Consider the following 23,962-nt stretch of genomic DNA (forward strand, 5'->3'; position numbering starts at 1 on the left):
GGTTATTTCCTCTCATAAAAAGAAATAGTTTTACGTATACTTACTAGCTGGGTGTTCTTTCTCTTTCTTTGAGTAGTAAATAAAAAGAGGGAGCTACAGCTGCACCAGCCACCCGTTGATATACTACTGCTAGAGAATTGTGGGGTCCTTTGACTGGCTAGACAGTACTATATTGGATCATTATGTCTGGTTACGGTTCATTTTCCCTTTGCCTTTACACACACCGAATAGTCTGGCCTATTCTTTACATATAGGCTACTGCTCTTTCTCCATACACCTGCCAACACTGAGATTACCAAACAAGTACTGCACAGTAATTATTCAGAGGCCACTTTCCTCTCGGTAAGGGTAGAAGAGAGACTTTAGTTGTGGTAAGCGGCTCTTCTAGGAGGACACTCCAAAATCAGACCATTCTTCTCTGGTCTTGGGTAGTGCCATAGCCTCTGTATCATGGTCTTCCACTGTCTTGGGTTAAAGTTCTCTTGCTTGAAGGTACACTCGGGCACACTATTCTACCTCCTTTCTCTCCCTCTTTCTCTTGTTTTGTTAAAGTTTTTCATAGTTTATATAGTAAATATTCATTTTAATGTTATTACTGTTCTTAAGATATTTAATTTTTCCTTGTTTCCCTTCCTCACTGGGCTATTTTCCCTGTTGGAGCTTATAGCATCCTGCTTTTCCAACTAGATTTTTTGTTACTTTAAAATATTGTTAAACTATTACAGTAGATCGGATGCTCTAAGGAAAAAAAAAAAAATAACAGGACTTTTTTTCGAAGAAATTTCTGAAATGAAGAAATGAAAAATGTTGCATGAGAAAAGGTTTGGATTTTACGAAAACCTCTAAATTTTGATAAAACTTAAAAAAAAGAAAAAAAATCAAGAAGTAGAATGTGGTAAGAGATGTGGAAAGGTAAATAGCATCCTTCTCTCTCTCTCTCTCTCTCTCTCTCTCTCTCTCTCTCTCTCTCTCTCTCTCTCTCTCTCTCTTACAAATACACATAGGGTTGTGTCATGTAATGCCCATATTGTTGAATTATATAAGAAAATTATGTACAGGACCCAGTTTACGAATTGTGATATTATTATTGTAGTACCAAGCATGGACACACGCAGACAAACAAACAAATACACACACGCATACACACACACACACACACACACACACACACACACATATATATATATATATATATATATATATATATATATATATATATATATATATATATATATATATTACAATATATCGTAATCAATCCATCATAATATTCTATAGCTAAAATGATAAAATAAGAATACCTTTACAGTACCAGAAAAGTAGCCCATATAGTAATTAAAAGAAATTGTTAGAAACTACTAACGTTATTAGGCACTAATTTTACCATGTTTGTTTTATATCTAAATATTAGATTACATTATTCTGCTAAAAATAACACTTCACCAACAGAGGTAATTTTCAAATTATAATCATTATTGTAATTTTACAAGCTAAGTTATAACCCTATCTGGAAAAGCAAGATGCCATAAGCCCAAGAGCTCCAACAAAGAAAAATAGCCCAGTGAGGAATGGAAATTAGGAAATAGATATCATTCATATCTAACACTCTCGTGAAGTACTAAAGGCAACGGGTTGCATCATCTGTTTAATGACATTACACCTAAAGTTTAACCAAACATGAATTACGGTCATTTAGTTTCTTCACTATTTAAACTAGATATAATAAAACGATCTATTGTCCACCAGTAGCGTTGTTAAACACATAATTCAAACCAGCAAAGCGATTAATCAGTCATTTAGTTAAGCTTTAGAAGTCGTCCTACTTATTTATGACGTCATAGAGACGTATTTTCTTAAGATATAATGGAAATTACATTACACTTGAAATATAACAGAATACGAACTAAAATAATTTAATTACCTTCGTTATATAAGCTCGATATAATATTATCCATTTGAATATCGAATATCAGCCTCACTTAAACCAGCAAACAGAATTAATCTGTTAACATCAAAAAGACGTATTTTTTTAAATAGAAATTAATGATTTTGGTATCCAGAATTTATATCTTCGATGAAATATGTTATCAAAACACCTTACAAAGAGCTATTTCTATACATTTTGAATAAAATATAACTTTAAATCCTTTAAAAACGAAAAATTCTCATAGCGTTTCGTGTACAGTATTATATGGCTAGAACTCTTACTCTTTGCTTACAAATTCTTACTACGCGTCTAGCATCTTAGCCAGAACCTAGTTAATTATTTCTTTTAAAATAGCTTTTTTATTTAGCTAACCTATTTAAATGAGTTCTATTATATATTTTATTAAAAAATTGATATTTTAAGTTGTATTTTATACTAATTATAATTTATATATCCAAAATATTCTGTAATAACTATAAGTTTTTCACTCAAATCTTGTCTAGCCAGGATTTGAGTGAAAAACTTAGTTATTACAGAATATTTTGGGTATATAAATCATAATTATTATAAGATACAACTTAAAATATTATCAATTTATTAATGAAATAGTATTTAGAACTCGTTTAAATACGTAAGCTTGATAAATACGTCATTTTAACTACTATTTACTCCTAAATTTTAGAGACTTCTCGGTAGTTATGAGAAAATACTAACCCTATTAAATTCACAATAACTTATCTATGTATAAGTATCAAATAATGCTAATATACTCAGAATATCACTTCACTAGAAGAGTTAATTTTCGTATTAAAAGAATCATCTCGTGAAATACCAGAGGTTTAATTATCTGTTTAATGACGTTATACATAAAATTTAACAAAATACTAATTACAGTTATGTAGTTCCTTCAACATTTAAGCTCGATGTAATAATAGTATCTATTTGAGTGTCCAATATCAGTGTTATTTAACAGCAAATCAGTTAATCAATCATTTAGGCAGCTGTAAAATTCATCCTACTCTCTATGACGTCACAAAGACGTATTCTTTAATAGAAATAATAATTTGTGAATTAAAATTCTTCCCCATGATAAAATTTATCAAAAACATCTTACAAGGGACTATCCCTTTGTAATTTGAAGAAAATATATCATCAATTCCATTAAAGACAAAAATTCCTAAGCGCTATCCACTCTAGCTAGAACGTTTGGTTGAAATTTGACGAAAAATTGGTCAGATTTCTCAAACAGTAACGCATAAGTCGCAAGATCTCTCCCTTGGTGGGATATTCCAGTGTTCTGATTGGCTGTATTTTCTCAGTTGTGATTGGTTGTTGCCTTCGTTTACTACACCTAGGCAGACGTACACACGCACATCTATTATCGTAGCCTTAAGGACGGTCAAGTATTCTCTCCGATATGACTTATTTATTTAACTATGCCCTTTAACGAGATCTAATATTTATTCATTATTAATTTATAACTATTCATAGTTTATTTCAATATAAAATTGTAAATTATAAGTCGTTATTTATCCAAAAGAAGTATAAGTTTTTCACACCAACTCAGCAGATTCATTCATAAAAATACGTTTCCATGACGTCACATACAACCACCAATCAGAGCTCAGGACGAGTCAACCAATGAGAGGCCAGATATTTCCCGATAAAAAATCCATAAGTCGAGAGGGTTCCTCCGACTTATGTGCTGCTGTTGACAAACTTTTCAAATTCACGCAAAAATCTCGTTCGATCTATTCAATGTTTTTTATTTTTATTTCTTTATTCAAGCAATTAAAGGTTTTTCATTAAGTAATCACTCTAGATTAATATATATATTATCAAAACAATTTATAAAGAATGGCAGGGAATAAAGAAAATTTATTTATTTCTTAAATAAAAGAATAAAAATCTCGAAGAAAATTCGGGCAGATTGCTCAAACAGCAACCCAGGGACCTTAGGGGGATAATCCAGTGCTATGATTGGCTGTATCTTCCTTAGCTGTGATTGGCTGCACACATCGCTTACTGCAGCTTCACACACATACGCACGCACTCTCAAGATCGTAGCCAGAACACAGTTACGTATTCCTTCGAATATGACGTATTTATTTAACTTCTGTCCTTTGAGAAGATTTATCAAATGTGTATTAGTAATTTATTACTTATTTTATGATAATTTTAATAAAATTTATAATTTATAAGTCATATTTTATATATTATAAGTATATGTTTTTTAAATGACTACCAGTGGATTTCATGACGTCATATACAACCAGCAATCAGAGCATAGGATGAATCAGCCAATGAGAGGCCAGATATTTTCCCGCTCAAAATGCATAAGGTGAGAGGGTTTCTTTTGCTTATGAGCTGCTGTTGACGAATTAGTCAAATTCACTCGAGATTTTAGATCATCTTTTTTTAGCTGAGGATTTTCATCCTAATGTCCTTCCTATAAACATACGATTTGGTAACCATTTATTTGTTCAATTACTTAATACCATAAATGTAACAAAATATAGGGATTACAGTCATGTACTGTAGTTCTTAAATTACATAACCTCGATATAATAATAACATCTGTTTGAATATCGAATAATAGCTACGTGTTTGTTACTCAATACTTCCAGCAAACAGAATTATCCCACTCTTGTTAAGTATGAAAGACGTATTCTTAATGAAAATAATGATCTACTAATCAGAATTCATTCATCTACTAGAATATATCATAAAAACATCTTATGAAGTATTGTTTCCATATAATTTCAAGAAAAGATATCTCTAATTCCCTTAAAAACTAAAAAAAAATCCAGCTAAGTCTTACCATTTTAAAGGTTTAGAGACATTTTAATAAGGAAATTCGGGTAGGTTTCTCAAACAGCAACTCATACAGACATACGCACGCACATGCAACATCGTAGCCAAAAGGACAGTTAAGTATTCTTTCCAATATGACGTTTTTATTCAACTATGCACTTTACCACGATCCAGTATTTATTTATTACTAACTTATAACTATTTGTAGTTTATTTAAATATAAAATTTTAAATTATTAATCGTAATTTATCTAAAAGAAGTATAAGTTTTTTACACTAACCCAGCCAGATTCTTCCTTAGCTGTGATTGGTTGATGTCTTCGCTCATGCAGCTTTGCGGACATACGCACGCACTCTCAAGATCGTAGCCAGAACACAGTTACGTATTCCTTCGAATATGACGTATTTATTTAAGTTTTGTCCTTTAAAAAGATTAATTATTTATTAATTAATAATTTATTTATTATTTTATGTCAATTTTGATAACACAAATAATTTATGAGTCATAATTTATATATTATAAGTACAGATTTTTTACGATTACCAGTGGATTTTATGACGTCATATAATCCACCAATCAGAGCGTAGGAAGAATCAGCCAATGAGAGGCCAGACATTTTCCCGCTCAAAATGCATAAGGTGAGAGGGTTCCTTTGACTTATGAACTGCTGTTGGCGAACTAGTCAAATTCATTCGAAATTTTTACCAAATCCCTTTCATCCTATTTCTTTATTATTTATTGTAATAATAACTACAAAAATTATATATTTAAGATACATTTTATTACTAAATATTGCTTTGAGTTTGTTTCTATAAAATGTACAATGTTTGTCTTAATTTATCTGAGATACAGTATTTACCCCTACCCTTTATGACGACATATTTCCTTAATAAAACGCATGATTTGTTAAACATTTGTTCAATTACATTTTACCATGAATGTAACAAAATATGAATTACTGTCATGTTCTTACACTATTTAAGCTCGATATGATAATAGCATCTGTTTGAATATCGAATATTAGCTACGTGTCACTCAGTCAAACCTTCTTACTCAACCAGCAAACAGATCTTGACGTCTCAGACTCATTTTCTTCATAAATATAATGAGCTAGTATAAGAATTTATTCCTTTTCTAGAATATATTATAAAAAACATCTTATAAAGTATTGTTTCCATATATTTTGAAGAAAAGTTATCTCTAATACCCTTAAAAACGAAAAATCTTTTCAAATAGTGGCGGAAATTCGGGTAGGTTTCACAAACAGAAACGCAGACGTCCCGTCCCGAGCTCTCCTACAAATTTTTACTACGCGTCTAACATCGTAGCCAAAACTAAGTTAATTATTTCTTCAAAAATAACTTATTTTAATAGCTTATACTTATGAACATGATTCAATATTTATTTAAGTATATAATTAACTCTATTATAAGTTTATTGAAATAAGAATTACAATTTGTAATTATTAACTTATTTAAAATAAGTATAGATATTTCACTCCTGCTCAGTCGAGTTCATTCATAAAACTACGATTGTATGACGTCACATACATCCACCAATCACAGCAGAGGACGAATTAGCCAATGAGAGGCCAGATATTTTCCCGCTAAAAATCCATAAGGCGAGAGGGTTCCTCCGACTTATGGGCTGCTGTTGACGGAAAAGTCAGATTTACTGACGATTTCGGGCAAACGGTCTAGCTAATGAGGTTTTTTTTTTCATCCTATCTTTTTCTTTCTTTTTTTCACATATCATAAAATAACAATTGTATGTATTTAAAGATCAATTTTATTAGAGATGATTGTTTTCGAGTTTAATTAATAAAATTTGCAACTTTAAGCAATAGTTTATCTAAAAGAATATATATATTATAAATAACCCTTACGATGACGTATTTCTTAATTAATGATTCGATTAAATGATCTGTTCAATATATTTAACTCGATATGATGATAATAAATCTATGCTGTATCAACGTAATTACGAAAATTTGGACAGCTTTCTCAAACAGCAACTCATATCATCGAATCTCTTAGCGGTGCATTCTAGCCTTCTGATTGGCTACATCTTCCCCAGCTCTGATTGGTTACTGATTTCATTTACTACGACTTCAGACACACACAAACGCACTTACATATAACATCGTAGCCAAAATGAGGGTCAATTATTCCTTCAAATATGACAAATTTATTAAACTTATGACCTTTATTACGATCTATTATTTATTTTATTAAAAAATTAATACTTTTAAAAGGATTATTTTAGTTAAATACAAATTTTTAAGCGCTAATTATTTTGTAATATGTATAGGTATTACGCCACTGGGCCTTCGACGCAACATTCATTCATAAATACGAGTGTGTGAAGTCACACTACAACCAGCCAATCAGACAGCAGATATTTCCCGGTATAAATGCATAAGACGAGAGTTCCTTTGAGTTATGGGGTGCTGTTAACAAACTAGTCAAATTGACGTAAGAATTTTGTAAGGCATCCCTTGTAATGAAGACAAGATTATATATATGCTCAACTTAAAAGCAAATTTCAGGGGAAAATATGAAAATAATTTGTGTGACCTGTGCTAAGATGAAGATACTACCGAACATTTATTTTTATGCCCAAAATTATGACAGCTAATGAATGTAGACATAAGCTTATGTACGTTTAAACATCCTAGCAGGGATCTGGCTGCATTTATAGGTAGGGCAATGCGTATAAAAGAAGAATTTAAGAAATCCAAACTGATTACCACAATAGGTTGCCAAAACTGATGATAGCAAGGTGTTATCCTATCTAATTTTAAGGTAGAATGGAATAAAAGTACAGATTGAGAATCTCTTTACGGTATTAATTTATTTAAGTCACAGGTAATATATGCTTATTAACAATAATAAGAATAAGCTTAGAGGCTTTGCACCTAGCAAACTTATTTTGCGGAGTGACTAATAAGGAACCAGGAAGGAACCAGGAACCTGAACATGAACAGAACATAAACATAAAAAAACTATCTATGAAATAAATATCATTTGGGAAAATGTCAATAAAGATGTTTTAATATTATTATTTTTATTACTAATATTATAACATTTAATAGTAGTTTGAATAATACAATGAATATATGAATAAAATTTCTCAAATATAAAACAGAACGCAACCTAAACCACTTTGTTGTTCAACAGACGACGCCCATAAATGTAAACAAACTGAGTGCCGGGTGAGAAGGCCACGCTGTTTAATTCAACTTTAACCTGGTCATTAGGTAATTTTGGTATTTTATGTTCTTTTCAGCATCCTGCGTAATTCCTAAGGACACGTTTGAAACGTGATTGAAATAATGAAATGCATATATTTGGGATTTTGTGTGAAATTTAAGAGCTATAATTCCGTCTGTCCTGTTAATGATTGTCCCAAACTGTGGTGTATGTTGGATAGCGGCCACCGGCATGTACGGCTAACTTAGAATACGGCATTAGGTAAGTAGGTAAGGACACAGCTTGTAGGTTAGGTTAGGGGGGGGGAGTTGAGGTAAGTGGATGTCCATTCTTAATTTACACAGGAGGAACTGGCTGCTGATATACAAAGGCTCCAACCATTATTTCCCTTGCAAATAAATAGTTAATAAGATATACCCCAATATATCCTACAGTAATGGGGCCAGTCAGTGGGAACCATGGGTTCAGGGTAGGGAAGATTTACTGGCGAATTGATGATTAATGGTAAAGCTAACCTTTTTTTCTATATACGTTACTCTCTGGGACGCATAATAAATCCACGAAAAATTGCACAAAATATGGGGATCCTCTTCCCCTGAAATGTATATTTCATTCATTAGGTCATGTTTTGTGAATTGGAGGTTTCGGAGCCTTTGTATATCAGCGGCCAGTTCCTCCAGCGAGCATAAAATATAGACACCAACTAAACTAAACTTCCCTCCCCTAATCCAACCTATAAGCAGTGTCCTTACCTACTTACCGAACGGGTAGGTGGGGGCTGCTAATGCCCCCTTACACTGCTGTATTATTATATAGTCAGCCGTCATCATACACACAGGTGGCCGCTTTTATACGTACACCCCGAGGTTTCTGCTCCCATTTGTGCATCTGTACATGGTTTCTTGCGCGAATATGAGCTTATGCTTCCTGCGCATTAGCCATCCTCCATGAGTTTATACCGTGTACTGTATTTATTTGTACTTTGGATTGTTCTGGGTAAATATATGATACTTTAATTTCATGTTTGATATATTTCTGCCAATGATTATTGGGGCTAACCTCCTGTTTGAGGTTTTGGACTCCCTTTGAAAAAAAATTTATGGTGAACTCCAGTGGGAAATCGGGGTTTGTTGGGTGAGGAAATGCCAAAAACGAGTGATTTGCAGCAATAATAATGGTCAGAATTGCAAAATAAACACAAGGTAACAAGTTGGAAAAATATATGGTTCATGTAAGTGGCTAAAAATTAAAGTATCATGATCATCTATTATTCACTAAATGTCTTCTTAATGGTTTTTTCTTTGCCGTGGCTCTCTAAACTCGCAAAATTAACATTGCATCCCTGCTCCTATGTCTGGCAACCGGTACATGTTGAGCTGTGCTAGCAAGCCCCATTGGTCTTTATTTCAGGGTTATTTTCTACTTTTATATCATCAACAATAGCTATACACTGAATGGAGTGTTTTCATTATAATCAATTACTGACAGATGAAATTACACCAAATTAAAAAAGAAAATACACTTTCAAAATAGATTGTGCATCCCTCTTTGAGATGTCTTTGTGATGGTCAAGCTGAAACTGAAGGGGAAGGTGGAAAAATAAATGGCTGTTGTAGAATGGCATCCCGGAACTTGTGCATAAACACTTGGAAGCTTTTATTTGGTTTAAAAAGCCAGGCAATGATTGTCATACAAAAAAAAATAGAACAGCGGGAAAAAGCAAACGCAAGCAACAGATGCGCAATAACTCGCCATCACTTTCCCAAATGTAAACAATGGAGTTGAAGTAAGAATTAGCCCTCACATTTTAATCAACTATTGCGTAAGTTGTTATGCCCCAGCCCCCATTTACCATACAGAGAAAAATGCTAAACTAGCCAGCACTTGTCCATTCCTTATAGCGATTTTCAGTTTCGTTAGTAATTAAAGTATCATATATTAACCAAAAAATTTCATTCAGTATTAAAAATGGAAGCTAACCAAGAACACTACCTAATATAACCTAACCTAGGATTCTTATTGTTACCTACTTATCTACTGAGGGGTGGGGGGCTGCGGCTCTCCTCAGACAGCTGTATCCTTAGCTTACCGTAAGGCTATGTCTCAACTCTGCGTTTGCTTCCTACCCGGGTTCCCTCCTAGCTAGGTAAAACTAAATCATATTTCATAAATCGTAAAACAAGCTTCATAATATCGTATTTCAGACCAAGATAGACAGCATTTTCCCCAAGAGAAAATAGATTTGACAAGTGATAAAAAAGTTTATGCCTGTCCCAACCGAGTATTTATACCCCAATTCCATTAATACATACATACATATACTAAGGCCCTTCCCCCAATTTTGGGGGTTAGCCGACATCAACAAATGAAACAAAACAAAAAGGGGACCTCTACTCTCTACGTTCCTCCCAGCCTCCATTAATATGTGCTCAAAATTCTTTTAATGTGGAGTTCTGCCCCCAGACTCTTATTTCGTTATACTTCTCAACCCATAACCAAGTGATTAGCATATAACCGGCCATAAGAGAATTCTGTGTCTGAACTATGTCGTAGCTTTGGTGTTGATTGAATGGGTAAAATTGTTATTGTATATTCTGGGAGGAAAGAGGACAAATAAATAAATTCACATGCAAACAAACAATATATATCTTGACCATGCGTACCATTTTTGAAGTCGCTGAATCCAAATTCTTCGGACTCTAGCAATCATAATTATGAGAACGACCGGAGTTAGGGGGTACATGACTTGATTCAGAGTTTTCACACACTCTGGAAGTCGACCAAATAGGCCTTCACAAAATAAGTATTTGAACAGTTTATGCATGTGGTACAATTGCTCAGATGTAGATATTCTATTGTTTTATATACTGTACTGTAGTATTTGTTTAGGCGTAAATAGAAACCCTCGGCTATTTATAAGGGTATTACTTTCGATGTAGCTGAAAGACTAGCCATGATAATTTTTGTGAGGGATAACTACCCCATCCGCTAGGTAGCGGGTGGGGGTTGGGGTAGACTGGCTACCCCGCTCACTCACACCTCTCGGCTGAGTAACCACTTTACTTTGTGGCTCGGTAGAGGACGGACATGTTGCCTTTCTCTTCTGCAAAGATTTGCCTTGATTGCTTTTCTGTATAGTTTATTCTTTTGTGTGTGTTTTTATCATACATATATATGCGTGTATATATGAAAACATACTCATTTTGTGAAATACAGTACAGTACTGTACTTGTAACTTAATTACAGTTGACAGTCTCCACCGTAAGGGAGTTTTCTTTGTACTGTATTGATACTACTACTCCCCTATCTTGCCGCCCTCTCGACATTTCCGTGTGTTTGTTTCAGTACTTGAGCTAAAGTTCATAACAATTCCGCTCCCTTTCGAGGAATTCTCTTACAAGGAAGGGGACTTATTCTTCGAATAGTATGTTATACAGCGGAGTTATGAATTGCAATTCATCACAACTTTTATTACCTTTTCTAACAGATAGCCCAAACATGCTGATGGCTTCGGCCGCTCCGGTCAATGTCCTGCACTTCCTGTGGCAGTTCGTGAGCTGCCCACCTTACGAGGTAGCACTCGTTTCTGACCTTCAACTTGAACAAGGCTTGGTGATGGGAAGCATAGAGTGCTGCCAGTGTTAACTTTCCCCCGAGTTGGGCTGCCCCCCTTCCGAGGGAGAGGTTCCATACTTCAGCCATTTAACAACCTTCCCTCTTTCAGGAAGAATTACTGACAGCTCGGCGAGATCTGCTTCTGCTATCTCGTCGCCGAAGACTGTGCTTCTTCCCCTTGAGTTGGGGAAAAGCAAATCCAAGGCTTGTTCCTCCTTCGGCAGGAACTTCTCTCTCGTTCGCGAGAGAGATCGTTACGCCTATGCTTTTTCCCATAGAGCTTGGAGAAAGCTTGTCTCTTAGGCGATGTCCTTCTTCGGGAGGACTTCTCTCTCGTTTGCAAGAGAGATTATTTTGCTTACGGTTTTTTCCCATAGAGCTGGGAGAAAGCTTGTCTTAGGTGATGTCCTCCTTCAGGAGAACTTTCCTCTTGTTTGCGTTTGCGAGAGAAAACTTATGTTCAGCTTTTGCGTTAGAGCTGCGGGGTGTAGCAGGCGCTGCAGCCCGTCGGTCAGGCCTTAAGTCTGTTTCCGACTCTAAGGAGTTTGCTGATCCACCAGGGGCTGTAGCAGAGCTTTCTCCGAAGCAAGTATCTCTTTCAGGGAATGAGTCTCTCATTCTCAAGAGAAGACTGCCTCTGGACATCGGCGGTCTCCCTTACGCTTATGGTTATCCTCCAGGGGCGGAGCGAGAGCCTTGTCTTAAGCGACGTTCTTCTTCGGGAAAACAAACCTCCCCTGCGGAGGAGGTATCTTAAGAGCTGGATCCGTCTCCCCATCGGGCGGAGTCTGCTCTGCGTTGCTCTCCAGAGGATCGTAGGGTGGAAGTTTGTGTGATCCCTCGCCATCCTGTACGTTCTCCTCCTCATGCTGTGAGGAGACGTCTTTTTGAACCTGCAAGTTCTCCTCACGGTGTTCGTAACCTTCGGGCTATCATCATGTTGACCCTGCGGGTTCTCATGACCTTAGGAGTCTTTCGGGCGGTCCCCTTAAACACACTCTGTTGGAGCCCTTGAGCATTGGACAGGTGTCTGATGCTGATGAAGAGAGTAGGCGAGTCGCATGGCATCTCCTATGCCGTTCGTCATTCTGAAGGATGGAAAAAGGTCTTGATGACCTTTGTTCCAGAGTTTGTAGCCAAGACTCGGAACCCTAGAGTCTATGACCCTCTTCTAGATGTGACTAACGATCAAGAGGACCTACTTCTCTGTCGTATTAGAGCTCTACGGTGCTATCATAAGAGAACCAGACATTTCAAGCTAGAGTATAAGTTGTTCCTCAGCCGATCTCCAAGAACACTCGCTTTCTGGCTTTGTAAGGTCATTAAACTCTGCTTCTGAGAAAGCCTCGAGTAGTCTCCCTATTCCGCTAACCAACAAAGTCAAATTAATCTGTTCCACCCTCGCATTCAGAAAGAACATGTCCTTGGCGCAGTTGCTGAAGGCAGGCGTCTGGAGTTGTTGGACAACCTCCACTGCCCACTACCTGCAGGAGGATACCAACTCCCTTGACCCATTTTCCTTAGGACCTCTGATACCTGTTCAGCGGGTTGTATAGGAAGCCTAGCACCATCATGGGACAAGAAGCATCTTTTCTTAGGCAGTGTTTGCGATACAAGTCCGAGAATGAAAGGTGCCGTAATAATGTCTGGGCATTTTTCCTTTCTTGCTCCCCTACCTTAAGGTTTAACAATCGCGACGGTACGTAACCTGGATCGTACGATCCATGCAGGTAAGCTATTCGACAGAGAAAGTTTCCTTCACTTTATTTCATTGAAGTATTTTCCACGTCCATCTGTACAAGGGGAAGGATGGAGAGGTGTGTTCCTAGTCATAATACTTATACATTCGGATACTCATATCTGGAAGGATGTAGATTCCTCCTAGAGTGTCCACTAATCCTTAGTGGGGGCCTTGTCTAGCACCTGTGATATCCCTACGCTCAGGTAGTTAAGAGGTTGACGTGAGTCATGATTTTTGCTTCTTTTACAGAATCGAAGTACATCGATATTTCTGCCATCCTCAGGATGAGCCTCCACTTGAAGGTATAAGGTTTGTATTATGTATGGGAATAAGTCATAGATTTACTTTGTATTTCTCCTAATTATTAAAACTCTCAGGTTTTTATGGTTTGGAAAATTCAAATATGTTAAAAAAATTCTATATTTATAGGACTGGGTCATTGTATAGCTAGGTGGAATACAAAATACTTGGAAAATATGGATTGTTTAGATTTTAGAGAATAGGAAAATCACACTTTTTGATTTTGATTACAGTACTGTGAAGCTGTACCCTGACATTTAATTGAATACATCTTTCAGAAATTGAAGCAAAGTTTCAAGAAGAAAATATGAGGCCAGATTTCTTCAGGGGATTCCCCCTCCTTGTCAGAAGGCTTCAGCTGTTGTCTGCAGAAAAAAACGCCAGAGAATGTAGAGCCTCTCGAGCATCTCCTGGAAGATTTGTTGAAGATCATCTCGTTCCAGTGATGCCGTCGGTTATACGGAACTTTAATCCAGCTTTATGTGGCAGCTAAATTACTTGTGAGTTGTAGTTTTTTTTAGTTTTTCCTATACATCTAAGTACTTGAAGTAAACCTTTAATTGTTCCGTAACTGAAATACAAACCACGCTATTTAATATGGGTTATTACTTTCGGCGTAGCTGAAATGACGAGCCATAAGAATTTTAACGAGGGTTTACTACCCCACCGCTAGTTAGCGGGGGGGTAGGGAGGGTAGCCTGCTTCCCCCCCCCCCCCCCCCCCCCCTCCACACCTGTGCTGAGCTCACTTTGCTCTCGGCTCGGGTGGTAGTCGGACGTGTCCGCTCTCACCCTTGCCTCTTTGACAGCCATTAATGCTTTTTGTTTTTTTACTTACTTTTTTCTTATACTTGTTATACATATATAAACATTCTTAATGTTTATGTATATCTTTGTGTATAGAAATGTAGTAAGTTTTCTTTTCAGTGTTTGTGCTGTGTGTGTGATGTACGACAACGACACCTGCGTAGTGCAAGGCCACCACGGTCTCTCGTCATGGGGTACGGCCTCTCCCTCTTGGTCCTTCGGTCGTTCCTTCGGCTTTTCCATTAACTCGGCCGCCGTGGAGAATCGTCATCGCTGGATTTTCTTCATTCATCTATTATCTTCGCTGTTCCTCCTTTCCAAAGGGGAACTTGGATTCTCAGTGAAGGGAATGTGGGAGTTTAGATTGACTATGGTCTCTCTCTCTACTCGAGGTCGTTCACCCCTTAATACTACTACGTACTATTACGGAAGCTCCTTTCCCGTTGCGGGTTGGGTTGCTATTCTGTTTATTTGTCTCAATTTTTTTTAATGAAATCTAATTGTATTTTTAACTTTTCAGCATCTCTGTGGGGAACACTTCCCTTCGGGGGTCAGTGGTTCTTACTGTTAGTGAACATTCTTAGATGATTTAGATTATTATAATTCTGTTTTTATTACAATTACTCCGCCCTCCCCCTTCTCCCGTGAATTTCAGTGGAAGAGGAGGGCGCATGCTTAATTTCTAATTCTTACTTTTTGCTATTCCCGCGGGGTTACTCTTCGGAGTTCCTCCCTGGGGAATCTCTGTTAAATAATTATTTAATTTTATTTTCCCAGTTAACTATGCAATTTTTTTTTCGTTTGATTAAAGAGTGCCAACGAAGCAGAGCTGTCCTGTTTGTGCCTGGGGAGTCTGCTGTCACTGCCGTCCCTCAAAGGACGTCGTCATGGGCGTTATTTCTTCTCTTAGAAGTTCTCCAGTGACAACATGCCAGCACTTAAGATCATCTTAGAATGCTAAAGGAGGTTCGCCTCCATGGGTTGGATAACTTCCCTTCCGAGGGAGGTTCCCTCCCCGGGTGTGAGATCTTCTCCCTGCAGAGGGAGAACTTCCCATACCTTAATAATTCATCGCCGTCGACTACTGTGCTGCTCTTCGGCCAGACTTTTTTCTTCCCTTGCTGAGTTTCTCTTCCTTCAGGGGTGGAGCACAGTCTTGGCAAGTCTCTTCTACGAAGTGTTCACCTCTCTCATTCGCGAGAGAGGCCACTCATAGAGACTCCTCTTCGGAGTATTGCTCCGTATAAGGTCAGCTTGCTGATCCAACAGCCCTAAGGGACGCCATCAACAGTGTCTTCAAGTCTCTTCTACGAAGTGTTCACCTCTCTCGTTCGCGAGAGAGGCCACTCATAGAGACTCCTCTTCGGAGGATTGTTCCTGATTAGCTCAGATTGCTGATCCGGACCTCTCCGCAGATTTATTCGCCATCTCCTAGACCTGCTGACCTGCCATCTCCGTTCCTGACTGCTGACGCGCTGTGGACACCTACATTAAACAGGCATCGATCCCTTCGGGGAAAAAAGGGCGTATGGGCAAATACTGCGCATACTTCCCTTAAGCGCCAGGTTTCCCCTGCGCACCAGCGCACATCGTTAGAGTTTCCTGAGATTGCACACAGGCACTCTCCAGTGCTTAAGCCTGCGAGTGTCGCCAAGTCTCTTCTACGAAGGGTACCTCTCTCGTTCGCGGGAGAGGTCTTTCATAGAGACCCCGCCTCGGAGGATCAAGCAGAACTTCCAGTGTTGATGGTCCTGCCAGCTGACCTACCGATCTTCCAGCTCAACCTTGCCCCCTCCCCGCGCGAGGCTGCCGAACATTGCGCGGTAAGGGAGCCATCGCCACATTCCCCCCCCCCCAGCACAGAACAGCACGCTTGCCGGTGGGGGGAAAGGTTCCAGAGAGGCCCAGGGACATGCCTTCCTTAAATAACCTCATTCTATGACTAACATAACCTACTAAAATTGAATAAAAAAGCCAGAAAAGACCGAAATTGGCCATTATTTTCTATCAAGTACAATTATTTGCGATTCATCATAAGATACTGGCACCTAAATTTTGTAACCTGAGGCCGGAAGTTGTTAATCCTATATAACCGATTTATGATTTTTCCGAACCATGAAAACCTAAGACCTTTAAGTCACGCTTGGTTGGATGCCTCGGCACGCCTGCAATCAGGCACCTACCACTACAGTATTATTATTATTATTATTATTATTATTATTATTATTATTATTATTTTCTAAGCTACAACCCAAGTTGGATAACTATGCTACAAGGCCAGGGGCTCCAACAGGGAAAATAGCCCAGTGAGGAAAGGAAACTAGGAAAAATAAAATATCTTAAGAAGCATAAGAACATTGAAATAAATATTTCCTATATAGGCTAAGCTATAAAAACTTTAACAAAACAAGAGGAAGAGAAACTAGATAGAACAGTGTGCCCGAGTGTACCCTCAAGCAAGAGAACTCTAACCCAAGATAGTGGAACACCATGGTACAAAGGCTATGGCATTACCCAAGACTAGAGACCAATGGTTTTATTTTGGAGTGTCCCTCTCCTAGAAGAGCTGCTTACCATAGCTAAAGAGTCTCTTCTACCCTTACCAAGAGGAAAGTAGCCACTGAACAAATACAGAGCTGTAGTTTACCCCTTGAGCAAAGAAGAATTGTTTAGTAATCTCCGTGTTGTCAGGTGTATGAGGACAGAGGAGAATCTGTAGAGAATAGGCCAGACTATTCAGCGTATGTGTAGGCAAAGGGAAAGAACCGTAACCAGAGAGAAAGATCCAATGTACTACTGAATGACCAGTCAAAGGACCCCCATAACTCTCTAGCGGTAGTATTTCAACGGGCGGCTGGTACCCTGGCCAACCTACTACCTATGACCTCGTTAAAAGTTGAAACGACCGTACCAGCTTTGCGGAAGTCACGCTCCCATGAAGAATTCGTGTTTGTATGGTTAGGAAAAGTACAAAAATGCTTAAAATTTGTGATGCTTTTTGGTTTTATTTTTACCTAATTATGGTCAATGCACTCAGCATCTGTTCTTTACTTTATCAATCTTAAAGATACAAATACAAACATATCCTTAGCAAAGATGCTTCTCTCTCTAATGCTGTTACTACATTTTGTTTTCCACAGAATTTACACCGGAAAAAGTGTCCTTCCAATGAAATCTTGAAGCGGTTCCCCCTCTTCAACTGGGAGCAGTTTAAGACAGATTTTCATCTTTATGTGAGTTTCACTATGTATACTTTTTTGTAGATAAATTAGAGGGTATTGCAATAATGAAAGAATATTGTTATGTGAGGCTTAGTTTTAAGCTATTTTGGTAATCTGAGGCTGAGTTTTAAGGTATTTTGGTAATCTGAGGCTGAGTTTTAAGGTATTTTGGTAATCTGAGGCTGAGTTTTAAGGTATTTTGGTATTCTGAGGCTGAGTTTTAAGGTATTTTGGTATTCTGAGGCTGAGTTTTAAGGTATTTTGGTAATCTGAGGCTTAGTTTTAAGGTATTTTGGTAATCTGAGGCTTAGTTTCAAGGTATTTTGGTAATCTGAGGCTTAGCTTTAAGGTATTTTGGTAATCTGAGGCTTAGCTTTAAGGTATTTTGGTAATCTGAGGCTTAGTTTTAAGGTATTTTGGTAATCTGAGGCTTAGTTTTAAGGTATTTTGGTAATCTGAGGCTTAGTTTTAAGGTATATTGGGGGCAAATTGAAGAAATATTTACAGAAAATCCTCGGCTTGCAAACTTAATAGGTTCCGAGAAGCTACAAGAGGAAGGCCAAGGTTTGGGTGGATGGATGGAGTGAAGGAAGCTCTGGGTGATAGGAGGATAGATGTGAGAGAGGCAAGAGAGCGTGCTAGAAATAGGAATGAATGGCGAGCGATTGTGACGCAGTTCCGGTAGGCCCTGCTGCTGCCTCAGGTGCCTTAGATGACCGCGGAGGTAGCAGCAGTAGGGGATTCAGCATTATGAAGCTTCGTCTGTGGTGGATAATGGGGGAGGGTGGACTGTGACACCCTAGCAGTACCAGCTGAACTCGGTCGAGTCCCTTGTCAGGCTGGGAGGAACGTAGAGAGTAGAGGTCCCCTTTTTTGTTTTTGTTTCATTTGATGTCGGCTACCCCCCAAAATTGGGGAGGGGCGTTGGTATATGTATGTATGTATGAGAAGCGGTTTTTAAGTCAAATTTTGTTCAATATTGTAGGTTAGGCATCAGCCGACTCACATGCGTACAATTTCCACTGCAAAAGTAAACAAATTGTCCAGTTTCATATGGCAAATGTCGTCTTGATTACTGCGTTGAATTATGATACTGTATTTCATTATGAACTTTTGATACAATATCCGAGATTTATAATATCAGTTGGATATGTGTTTGTTTGTTTGTAAGTTGAGGAACTTCTGCTATTGTATTTCGCCTTTGCTCTTTTCTGTTTGCATGGTAAAAGTAACGTAGTGTATATTTGTTACTTGTATTAGTAGGTCCTTACGTAACTTTTTTATTACTCATCTAGCTTTTATCTGTCCACATCTTTTATTTCAACTTTGTTCCAACACGGAAACTTACCTCGAACTACTTTCTTAGGAGTTGCCTGGAATCTCCTCTCATCCGACCAGTGTTTTGTGTAGTTTACCCTACTTCCGTTTTCTGTGAGGTCTAACCTCAGGTGGTAGGATACGTGCCCTGAGGCTAGGCCTGTGTCAGGCAGCCTGCTAGCTTGGGTCTTGGTCCTCGGTAAGTTCTCTGGTCGCGGCGCGATATCATCTCGACGCTCTCCTTGTCTCAGTGCGACTCTTTATGTCCCAGACTCCTTTGTGTCCCGCGTGGTTCCCTCGTGGTATCCCTGTGCTATCCCTTTGTGTCCCCGTGTGGTTACCTTATCCTTCCCTTGTGTTCTCACGTGTTATCCTTGTCCTTATTTCATATGTAATAAATAAACTTATTTTGAATGTACTTTTTTAATTAATCATGGCAACAAGATACTTTTTTTTTTCTTTTTTTTTGTCAGCTGATTAGCCAACACATTGAATGTAAATTGATTAAATTCTTAGTGGCCAATACAGGTTCGTAAAGTCGTCATTATTATTATTTTGGAAAAGCAGGATGCTATAAACTCAGGGACCCCACCGGGAAAACATCCCAGTACGGAAAGGAAACGAGGAAAAATAGAATATTTTAAGAACAGTAATACATACATATGTATACCAAGGCACTTCCCCCAATTTTGGGGGGTAGCCGACATCAACAAATGAAACAAAAACAAAAAAGGGGACCTCTACTCTCAACGCTCCTCCCAGCCTAACAAGGGACTCAACCGAGTTCAGCTGGTACTGCTAGGGTGCCACAGCCCACCCTCCCCCGTTATCCACCACAGATGAAGCTTCATAATGCTGAATCCCCTACTGCTGCTACCTCCACGGTCATCTAAGGCATCGGAGGAAGCAGCAGCAGGGACGGGACGAGGGGGCTAGGAAACCCCTCTCCTGTATCTACATCCTGTGAGACATCGACAAAGAACAGTAATAACTTTAGAATAAATATTTCTTATACAGTATAAACAATAAAAACTTTATTCTATCTAATTTCTCTTCCTCTTTTGTTAATGTGCCCGAGTGTACCCTCAATCAAGAGAACTCTAACCCAAGACAGCGGAAGACAATGGTACAGAGGCTATGGCACTACCTGAGACTAGAGAACAGTGGTTTTGATTTTGGATAGCCCTTCTCCTAGAAGAGCTGCTTACCATAGCTAAAATGTCTTCTACCCTTACCAAGAGGAAAGTGGCCACTGAACTCCCTTTATATGACTGAGGGTTGCATAATTAGGAAAAATACAAATTACTTTAGAAATTTGTGATTTTCCTAGAAAATCATAGACTAATTTCAGAGCAGTTGGAAGAAAATGTGAATCGATATACTGTGGTGCCACTGCTTGTGAAATTCACAAGTAAATCTTTTGAATTTTCCCCACTGGTGGGAAGAACCAGCAGCGAAAAGAAAAAACCAAACACGCTTAACCCTTTTACCCCCAGGCTGTTTGGAAATTTCCAACCCTTAACCCCCAGGGGTTATTTTTTTCCCCAGCACATTTTGCAGTATATTTTTTTTAAATTGCTCTACAAGCCTTAATTTTTTCCATAGAGAGGTCAGGTTGGTCTTATTCTCTTGGAAAATGCCTGAATTTTCTCAAAAAATTATCAAAAATATGCAAAAAATAAATTTTTATAGCATTTTTTTTGCAAGGACGTACCGGTACGTCCATGGGGGTAAAGGGATGGGTTTTGTGAAACGTAACAGTACGTCCCTTGGGGGTAAAAGGGTTAAGAATAATAAGTGTCGCTTCTTAGAAATCCAAAACAGACAAATATAATACTCAACTTGGGAGCAGGGATCTCTAAAACGTCGGACATCTTCCAAAAAACACAAAACAACACGGAGCAAAGCAAAACGCGTCTGACAAACGCAAGTGCTGAGCAGGAATGAGGATGGGGGGGTGGGGAAATGTAGGGATAGAGAGGGGGGGATGTTGATGAAGGAGAGGTCTAATTGGTGAGGGATCTATGGTCGTGGTTCAATCACGCCCCAGTTTTCTATACCGACACTCAATGAGTGAGCGAGTTAGGTTTATTCCTGGCATTCCGCGCATCTCTCTCTCTCTCTCTCTCTCTCTCTCTCTCTCTCTCTCTCTCTCTCTCTCTCTCTCTCTCTCTCTCTTTTTTTTTTTTTTTTTGTATATTCAGCAATAACTATGTCTTAAAAATTGTGCTAGTGGAGCATTTCACTGGGCGACACAGGATCCTCGCCCGAAAATATTTTTCCTTCGTCAAAATCCCTTATTATTAATGATGATTATAATCCATAAAAATTTGATTTAACCAGCTTACTTATTGCCAACTTTTCACAATACACATACATATACCAAGGCACTTCCCCCAATTTTGGGGGGTAGCTGACATCAACAAATGAAACAAAAACAAAAAGGGGACCTCTACTCTACGTTCCTCCAGCCTAACAAGGGACTCAACCGAGTTCAGCTGGTAAGAGGCGACTAAAAGGGACGGGACGAGTGGGCCGGGAACCCCCTCTCCTGTATCTACATCCTGTGAGACATCGACTTTTCACAATGATTATTGTTAATCAGTCACTAAAGATGTTTACGTACGTTTATTTTAATACCAGTTTACAAATTTCAGGTGGAGCCACTGACTAGCATAGTATTTTCTTGCTAATTTAATTTATTTTATTTTACAGGATGATTTTTTCAAGCCACAGTTAAAAACCTACATTAATGACGCGCACGACATCATCCGGCGAGACTTCTCCTGGAGCCGATGTTGTCTGATTCTCAGCGATCAACTGCTTGCCGAGTTGAAGGGGCGCCTCCAGACCAAAGTGCCGAAGCTTCTCGCGTTGTTGCAGCAAGTCTTTCCCAATACAGCCTTGGATAAGGTGAGTTCCATCGTAGATATTAGTCCTTGCATGTCTTGTAAAAAGCAATACAGTGCAGTACTTGTTTCTTGCGTATTTTGAAAGAACTAATTAAGTTAACCCTTTTACCCCCAAAGGACGTATTGGTACGTTTCACAAAACCCATCCCTTTACCCCCATGGACGTACCGGTACGTCCTTGCAAAAAAATGCTATAAAAATTTTTTTTTTCATATTTTTGATAATTTTTTGAAAAAATTCAGGCATTTTCCAAGAGAATGAGACCAACCTGACCTCTCTATGACAAAAATTAAGGCTGTTAGAGCAATTTTTAAAAAATATACTGCAAAATATGCTGGGAAAAAAATAACCCCTTGGGGGTTAAGGGTTGGAAATTTCCAAAGAGCCTGGGGGTAAAAGGGTTAAAAGTACAAACCCATTACTGTATACCTGAGGCTCAGTACTGTATGCTGTCTAATATCCTTTACTATATTTTCCACACTGAAAAGGACTGGTGTTTGAGATGCATATATGAAGTACCGTATTTTCCATGTCATAAGACACACTTTTTTTTTTTTCCCCCTTAGTGTTATCTTGAAACTAGGTAAAGTTGTATAGGGGAGTTTGACAACTCTCAAACACCTCAGTAATGACATACACACACACGCATCTAACGTAAAATATAAGCCTACAATCGTCATTCATATGTCGTCACCCTCATAAACTAACTGCCTAAGTCATTTTCTCCACTTGTTGGGGAAATAAAAAAAGAACCTTCTCATTTCCTAATTCTTTATATCATTGTCTTGAGCTTCAATTCACAAATTCTTAATAGAAGAATTTGTGAATTAGGATTTGTTAATTGAAGCTCAATACAATAATATAAAGAATTAGGAAATGAGAACGTTTTTTTTATTTCCCAACAAGTGGAGAAAATGACTTAGGCAGTTAGTTTATGAGGGTGACGATGTAATAAACTTATTTTGAATGTACTTTTTTAATTAATCATGGCAACACATCTACATGCAAAAATGCCAACTAATGGTATCCAAGCAGACGCCACTACGATGTATTACTTGTTGATGCAGTATTTGTTCCGGCGTAAATGCAAACCCTCCGCTATTTATGGGGTATAATTTTGGCGTACTTCAGAATACCCTATAAATAGCTCCAGGTTTGTTTACTAGGAAAAATACAAATTTGTTATTTTTATATTTTCTCATATTTTGTTAATTTGTAATACATACATACATATACCAAGGCACTTCCCCCAATTTTGGGGGGTAGCCGACATCAACAAATGAAACAAAAACAAAAAAGGGGACCTCTACTCTCTACGTTCCTCCCAGCCTAACAAGGGACTCAACCAAGTTCAGCTGGTACTGCCAGGGTGCCACAGCCCACCCTCCCCCGTTATCCACCACAGATGAAGCTTCATAATGCTGAATCCCCTACTAATTTGTAATAAAGCAATAATATGGCAATGACTTTGTTGCATGGGTTCTGAAAAATACAGATAGTTGTTGCTGAACAGAAAATTGGAAAAAACATCTCACTGCTGAGTCACACAGTGTTACCAAGTTAGCTGAAAACTAACTCGTCCATTTTATTTAGCGATGCATATTTGCACCGACTCGCGGCGGTGCCCTTTTAGCTCGGAAAAGTTTCCGGATCGCTGATTGGTTAGAATTATCTTGTCCAACCAATCAGCGATCAGGAAACTTTTCCGAGCTTAAAGGGCACCGCTGCGAGTCGGTGCAAATATGCATCGCTAAAAGAAATAGACTATAGACCTAGTCGCACAAACCGCAGAAAAAAAAATCTTCCTTTTCACAGCAGTAAAGGGAGGACAGGAATGATGCTTGAATTTCTGCGAGCATTTGCCCGCTTTAACCCTTTTACCCCCAAAGGACGTACTGGTACGTTTCACAAAACTCATCCCTTTACAGTACTCCCATGGACGTACCGGTACGTCCTTGTCAAAAACTGCTATTTAAATTTTTTTTTTGCACATTTTCGATAATTTTTTGAGAAACTTCAGGCATTTTCCAAGAGAATGAGACCAACCTGACCCCTCTATGACAAAAATTAAGGCTGTTAGAGCAATTTAAAAAAAAT

At 38.2% G+C, this 23,962-nt stretch overlaps 1 protein-coding gene across 1 annotated transcript in view; it reads left to right on the forward strand.

The window, feature by feature from the left end:
* Positions 1-23,962, forward strand: part of LOC137637009 (uncharacterized) — a 115,238-nt gene that overhangs the window by 84,161 nt on the left and 7,115 nt on the right. The window contains exons 11-12 of the mRNA XM_068369324.1: positions 17,556-17,648; positions 21,669-21,866. Of these exons, the coding sequence (XP_068225425.1) occupies positions 17,556-17,648; positions 21,669-21,866 (291 nt within the window). The remainder of the gene's footprint in view (positions 1-17,555; positions 17,649-21,668; positions 21,867-23,962) is intronic.

This window comes from Palaemon carinicauda, unplaced genomic scaffold (genome assembly GCF_036898095.1).
Source record: "Palaemon carinicauda isolate YSFRI2023 unplaced genomic scaffold, ASM3689809v2 scaffold49, whole genome shotgun sequence".
Lineage (NCBI taxonomy): Eukaryota > Metazoa > Arthropoda > Malacostraca > Decapoda > Palaemonidae > Palaemon > Palaemon carinicauda.